At 53.7% G+C, this 7,048-nt stretch overlaps 1 protein-coding gene across 1 annotated transcript in view; it reads right to left on the bottom strand.

The window, feature by feature from the left end:
- ppargc1b (peroxisome proliferator-activated receptor gamma, coactivator 1 beta) overlaps positions 1–7,048 on the bottom strand; it is a 74,846-nt gene continuing 67,798 nt past the window's right edge. Inside the window, exons 4-12 of the mRNA XM_034543579.1 lie at positions 6,624–6,770; positions 4,802–5,798; positions 4,610–4,655; positions 3,238–3,302; positions 1,782–2,421; positions 1,255–1,312; positions 928–1,046; positions 377–504; positions 1–258 (exon numbers count right to left, since the gene is read on the bottom strand). Of these exons, the coding sequence (XP_034399470.1) occupies positions 167–258; positions 377–504; positions 928–1,046; positions 1,255–1,312; positions 1,782–2,421; positions 3,238–3,302; positions 4,610–4,655; positions 4,802–5,798; positions 6,624–6,770 (2,292 nt within the window). The 3' untranslated portion in view covers positions 1–166. The remainder of the gene's footprint in view (positions 259–376; positions 505–927; positions 1,047–1,254; positions 1,313–1,781; positions 2,422–3,237; positions 3,303–4,609; positions 4,656–4,801; positions 5,799–6,623; positions 6,771–7,048) is intronic.

Below are 7,048 nucleotides of genomic sequence, written 5' to 3'. Positions count from 1 at the left end.
CATTACTTTATTCCATTGGTAAAAATGTAAACATTTCGCGAGGTCGCCTTGCATGGAGGTAACTAAGAGGGCTGTCTTGAGGGCGGGGCCGTGCGGTCGCAGGGGGCGTCGCTGCAGTTCACCGAGTGCTGTGGCCCCGCCCCCCCTCCCCCCCCCGTGTCGGGGGTCAGCGGTGCAGGGACTTCTGGGCCTCCTTCAGCAGAGTGTCGAAGTCCAGCGCGTCGTACTTGCTCTTCACGGGGCCCGGGCCCGCCTCGTCTGCGAGGGGGGGGGGGGGCAGAAAGACAAGGTCACTATGGAACGAGGATAAAAGGGAGGCGGAGTCTGATAATGCGATGACCCCTGATGTCAGAGTGTGTGACCCGGAGTCCCTTACCGAGGTCTATGTAGCGCTTCCTCGCCAGCCTCCTGAGGCCCGGGGGCTCGTTCTGGAAAACGGTCTCCCGCTCCCTCCAGTGCTTTTGGACCCCCGCCTGGCGGATCTTTATCACCCCGCAGCGCTCCCTGCAACCACAAGGGGGCGGAGACACAGACGGGACACCTTACTGGACTGTCGTGTAGTACAGAAGAACCTAAACCATAAAACCTAAACCTTTTTTTACAAGGACAGATGTTTGCCACATAGAGAGGGCACCTGTACCACATTTAGTCCCCCCCCTGTGTCCTCTGTGATGGACCCATCCTCTATTCAGGATCAGTGGGCAGCACCATGCAGAGCCCAGAGACTCAAACTCGTCTTCTGAGGTCGGTGCCGCCAGCTGTTTCAAGGTCTTGTTGAACTCTTGGTGACCTTTTCAGACAAAGGCTACAACAATGCTTCAATGTGGTTATGAAGACCTCATTTTAAACCCACTTAAAAACCGGCTTTGCTGTGTCTTTAAAAACAGAAAAAGTAGTTCCCCGTATCTCCGGCTCGGCGACACTCACTCGTTGCAGATGATGACTTTGCAGTCCTCGGGTTTGCCGAAGACCTGGAAGCGTTTCCGCAGCATGTTCTGGGTCACGCTGGTCGGCAGGTTGTGGATGTAAAACACCTGGCAGTTGTCCTGGCAACAGGGAAACCATGGCAACAGTCAGGACAGGAGTGTAAGGGTGGCGTGGGTCTGAATGTGGGTCTGGTTCTGGGTCGGATTCTGGGTCTGGTTGTGTGTGTATATATATATATATATATATATATATATATATATATATATATATATATAATATGTATTTATGCAGAAGTCTGTGGCGCTGCATGCAGGATGTTCTCTGTACCTCGTCACACTTGGCTTTGTTCCTCTGCTTGTCGTCGGGGCAGATCTCAGAGTTCTCACTAAAACAGGAGAGAGAGAGAGAGAGAGAGAGAGAGAGAGAGAGAGAGAGAGAGAGAGAGAGAGAGGATGGTGAGCGAGATAATGACGGACACAAGGTGAAACTGAAATGTCAGATATGAGGAAACAGGTGAACTGCGGCAAAAAAGGCGGACTGTCTCCCGCTGACTGCAGTACGGTTCTCTATCGTGTCTCTCTCTCTCTCTCACCCTCACCCCCCCCCCCCCCCCCGACTCCTTTCTTTCCACCATTGTCTTCCATGTACAGAAACAATGCGACCGCTGACCCCCTCCTACGAGTCAGACTTCTAGAAGGTCGGGTGACGAGAAACCCAAGGTCAAAAATCTGATGCGTGACCATCAGTTGTCTCCTCGTCTCCTCGTCTCCTTCCCTCCGGCTTTTCCTCCCATCTCTACATTTCCCTGTCAATCACCTTGACCCACATCGTCCCGCCCCCATCGTCTGTCTCACCTGGAGTCCGTCTTGCTGGCGGGGGAGTCGGGGCACAGGTGGAGGACGGGCGAGGGCGAGCGGGACGCGGACGAGCGCTCCGCCTCTTCCTCTGAGACCGGCGGCGTGGCAGCGGGCGCCTGGCAGCGCGACGCCGGCGTCAACGGCGCCGATGCCATCGCCGCCGCCGCCGCTATCGCCGCCGCGCTCTGCCGCTCGAGCTGTTCGCCGCCTCCCGACGCCACCGGCCTTTCCCCGCCGTCCCTCCCGTTCCCGCCCGACACCCGATCGTCGGCTTCTCCGGTTTGGCCGTCTCCGCCGCCGCCCCCCTGCGCCTGCAAGATGGCGCCCAGCATGGCCGCGCTGCGCTTGCGGCTCTCCCCGAGGCTCAGCGCGCAGTAGTCGTGGTCGCCGAACGCCCGGTGGGTGCCGCTGTCGCCGGCCTGGCCCATGCGCCGCAGCTGGGCGTACAGCTCCGTCTGCTCCGGGAGCTTCCGCTGGTGGTGGGCGCGGCTCAGCCGGGACGAGCCCTTGGCGGCTGCGTTGGCGTCCGCGAGGACCGACTCGCCGACGCCACCTTCGCCTCCTTTTCCTCCCTCTGCCGGTTTGAAGAGCTCATCCTCCACCGGTTTGTGAGGCGGGGTGGTGGGAGGGGTGAGACCTTCGAACAAACCAGAGAGAACGTCTACATTTTAGTTTTCAGGTCTTTATGCTAAGCTACGCTAACGTACAGATACCAGAGTGGAACCCAAACAAACAAACAAACCAGAGAGAACGTCTACATTTTAGTTTTCAGGTCTTTATGCTAAGCTACGCTAACGTACAGATACCAGAGTGGAACCCAAACAAACAAACAAACCAGAGAGAACGTCTACATTTTAGTTTTCAGGTCTTTATGCTAAGCTACACTAACATACAGATACCAGAGTGGAACCAAAACAAACAAACAAACGAGAGAGCACGTCTACATTTTAGTTTTCAGGTCTTTATGCTAAGCTACGCTAACGTACAGATACCAGAGTGGAACCAAAACAAACAAACAAACGAGAGAGCACGTCTACATTTTAGTTTTTAGGTCTTTATGCTAAGCTACGCTAACGTACAGATACCAGAGTGGAACGTAAACAAATAAACAAACAAACGAGAGCGAACGTCTACATTTTAGTTTTCAGGTCTTTATGCTAAGCTACGCTAACGTAGAGATACCAGAGTGGAACGCAAACAAATAAACAAACAAACGAGAGAGCACGTCTACATTTTAGTTTTCAGGCCTTGTTCTCAGTCTTTATGCTAAGCTACGCTAACGTACAGATACCAGAGTGGCATCTAACTCCTTAAATGTCCATCTCTGATTATCAGATGCGTTTCTCCCACACGCCTGTGACATGTTGAGACCCGTGACCTGTTGACATCGTCGTGAACTCAAACAAACAAACAAACAAACAAACAAACAAACAAGGTGAGCAGATGTTTTTACCTGCCGTTCCACACAGATCCACGCCGAGCGTCTGCTCGAAAGGCTTGGTGCTGTACTGGGACTCTCTGGTGGGGAGAGAGAGAGAGAGAGAGAGAGAGAGAGACATTAGAGAGTGCTGCGCCCTGTTGTCACATGTTTGTGTATTTACACAAACAATCCCGAGTCCAAAGCAATCCGACAACGTCTCTCCCGGTAAATAAAAAAGCTTCCGAATGTGAATTCTGCCTCTCCGTCTAAACGCTGCTGCCGGTTCTCTTCTTCTTCACCTCTATTATCTAGCGGCGGCCCGTTCCCTCTCTTCTTCCATTCTTCCTCCGCTTTTCTTCTATTTCTGGCTCGTCTTGTTTCTGTTTCTCTCCGAGGTGGGGGATATTATTATTATTATTACCCCTCGGTGGAGAACGGGGGAGGAGGGGGAGTGAAATATAATTAAAAAAAATAAAAACCCTGCAAACTCTGTTTTTTTCGCTTCATAAGACAGATTTAATTTCGAAGATGGAGGGATGGCAGCCTGGTTTGTAGAGGATGAGGCTGGCTATGGGGGGGTGGGGGGGGGGGGGGGGGTAAGTAATTTGACCAGAGGTCCCCAATTCTTTGGGAATTTTGGAATGAAAACCGCTGAATTTGGGTATCCTGGTTAATCTTGTTACGATTTATTTAATCTTGTGAGAGATTTATACACGAATGCGTTGATTAAAACCGGCTTCCCTTTGAAGCGTGAAGATGTGGCTCGTAATCTACCTCACGGACGACCTTTAAGGTCACGACTGCGTCTCGACATCCAGGTGAACGTTTTACTTCCTGAACTGTGAACGCGTTCATTAGTTTCCTTCCAGACCAAACAACAAATCCACCAATTGCCAAATGAACGTATGAATTATGGACCGCTGCCACGTTGAAAAAAAATGACCTGGAAGGAAATGAGCTCATATTTTAAATGAATATATTCCACTTTGGCTCCAGATTACAGCTCATAGGTCACCGCTGAGTTCTTTTCATTACTTTAAAAGGGACCCTTCACTGTGCCGTGAGACAAACTCCTGCTGGGGTCATTTACAATATAGTACACATATTTAGCATTCTCAATTTTTAAGAAGGCCCAGGTCTAACATTTCTTTTATGACGACACCGTAATATATGTTTCAGGGGGCATCGATCCTAGAAGATGGAGATTTCTGGAAAATAAGCACCGCGACATTTTAGTTTGTTTTGGATCATTTGGTTAAAATGACATGATTATGAACCAGGAACCACGTAGCGTCATTAACAACTGGAGAGTTCAGCAGGGGGACAAAAAACGTCCGTCTAAGGACTAAAAAGAGGAGGACGTCGGTGCGGTGGAACCCGGCAGGGTCACGAGGAGGAAACTCACCCGGTGGACTTGGGGTCGAGGGTCAGACAGAGGCAGGCCCGCTTCTCTGCAATCAGAACGAGAAGCCGGTTAGAAGCATGCAGAGCGTCGCTCTTCTGACTACGAGGTTGTGGATCGTTAAATAACGAAAAAAAGGTGACATTCGTCTCTACGGTGAGAACGTAAAGCCGGCGTCCTTCTCCTCCGTCTCACCGTTGTGGCAGCAGGGTTCGTTCTGCTCGTCGCCGGCCGCCAGCCGCTCCGTCGCCGTCGTCGTCGTCGTCCTGCCTCCCGCTTGCGTCGGCAGGAGTTTAACCTCCCTCTCCTCCCGGTCCCTCCTCTCCCCATCCCTGGCCCGTCCAGGCCGCAGCCTCTTGGCGAAGCGGCTGGGGAAGGAGGCCAGGCGGCGCGAGCGACGCACGGAGAAGGACCCGCCGTCCTCCGGCTCCACCGCCGCCGCCGCCGCCTCCGCCTCCTCGTGGCTCCGAAGAGCCTCGTAGGAGCGGCTTCTCCTCTCGGGGGACGAGGAGTCTTTACGCCACTCCGGCTTCGGGGTGGCGGATCTGGCCGGGCCGGAGGGCGCGGGCACCCTGCTGGGGCTGTGCGAGTGGGAGTACGGGGGGCTGTGCAGTCTGTAAGGCTTGCTCACGTCGAAAGAGCTGCTCTGCTGCAGGAGCTCGCGGAGGAGGGAGTTGGCCTTCATCTCCCTCCTCCTCGCGAAGGGGAGCCTCCTGGGGACGCCGCCCGCCCCGGTTGCGCCCCCGGGAGCGGCCACCAGGACGACTCTGGCGGCGGCCGGGCGCGGCGCCTCGGGTCTGGCCCGGGGCCGCGGTGCGTCACGGTCCTTGCGGTCCCAGCCCTGCTGCTTGCGCACGGGGAGGCAGTAGGTGTGCATGTACGTGATGAGCTCCACCACCGAGCGCAGCTCTTTCTCCGAGCTGAACTGAGGCTTCGCCGGCTCGGCGGGGGCCGCCGCCACCGCCGCGGGGGACGCCACCGCCACGCCCTCCACCTCGCTGCTGGAAGACTCCTCTTCCTCTTCGTCGTCGTCGTCCTCCTCCGACTCGCTGTCCTCGTCGTCCTCCTCCTCCTCCTCGTCTTCCTCCGTGTCCTCGGGCGCCCGAGCAGTGGTGAGGTGGCGGTGGAGCTCGGTGCACAGGCGGCCCGCGGGACGCACCGCTCGGGGCTTCCGCTCCTGACGGAGGTCACTCTGGAGGGGGCGGAGACACACAAACATGAGCACCGGCGTTTTAACCTCCGCCGGCCAAAAGTTCGAGATTCAGTCTGAACTAAATGAAAGGAAGAAAAAAAAGGTTCATGAATATCTGGAATTTTTTTTTAATATATATATACGATAAGCATGTTATGACTTTTTTCATGACATTTAATTGAGTATTTATAAATACTGAGTATAGTATGTCATGACTTTTTGGGGGCATTTTGATGACTGTGATCATTAAAATGTAGGAACATTGAAATATTTTAGTTATTTCATGACGTTTTAATAAAAGAAACTGCAAAGTGCGCTGGAAATATCTTCAAAGACTCAAAATGAACCGACCGACCGGCAAAAACAAAAACACAAACACACTCGTGGACACACAATCTCCTGCCCCCCTGGACACCGAAGCACCGACCACAACGCGGTGTTTTCATTTTTTACGACCTGCCGACGGATGATTCAGTGTGCAGCTGGATGACATGATTCCATATTGCTCATTCGGAGAGAGAGAGAGAGAGAGAGACTATGATTCACTGTTGACCCCTTGACCTGTCAGTCAATGCTCCCACCATCTGCCACAGCAAAGCCACACAACTCAAAAAACCAAAGCTCAGACACACACACACACACACACACACACACACACACAAACACACACACACACACACACACGGCAACAGTTTACCGCTGCAGGAACCGTTAAAAAGAAATCGGTGTCGAACATCTCAACACCTGTGAGGCTCACTCCACCTCCATCTTTGGTTTAGAGAGAGAGAGAGAGAGAGAGAGAGAGAGAGTCCGGGGGGGCCTCACCTTGACCGGGGGCCTCGTGGGCCGAAGCTGCAGGCTCCTGTTGCTATAGCGATGGCCGTGGACTCTGTCTTTGTGTGCGGCGGCGGCGACGGCGGTGGTGGTGGCGGCGGCGGGCACGTTGGGAGGAGTCAGCAGGAGCTGCTTCAGCTGGTGGGACAAAGGGGAAATAAGCGAGAGGTAAGGTGTTGTTGTTGTTGTTGTTGTTGTTGTCGAAAAAAAATCACAGGCGTAAACAATCGGGGTTAATTTTCATGGCGTGGAGGTTAAAACGACGACAGGTGTCAGCGCCTGGACAGGAAGTGGCGAGATAACTCCCCCCCCCCCACACACCTTTTGCATTTAAATTTCTAATCTATATTCAGTCGGCTGTTAACTCTGCAGATGGATGTTTGCACAGGGGGGGGGTGCACAAGAGGGGGGGGGGG

This window comes from Cyclopterus lumpus, chromosome 10, assembly GCF_009769545.1.
Source record: "Cyclopterus lumpus isolate fCycLum1 chromosome 10, fCycLum1.pri, whole genome shotgun sequence".
Taxonomy (NCBI): Eukaryota; Metazoa; Chordata; class Actinopteri; order Perciformes; family Cyclopteridae; genus Cyclopterus; species Cyclopterus lumpus.
This window is presented reverse-complemented; position numbering and strand designations above follow the sequence as displayed.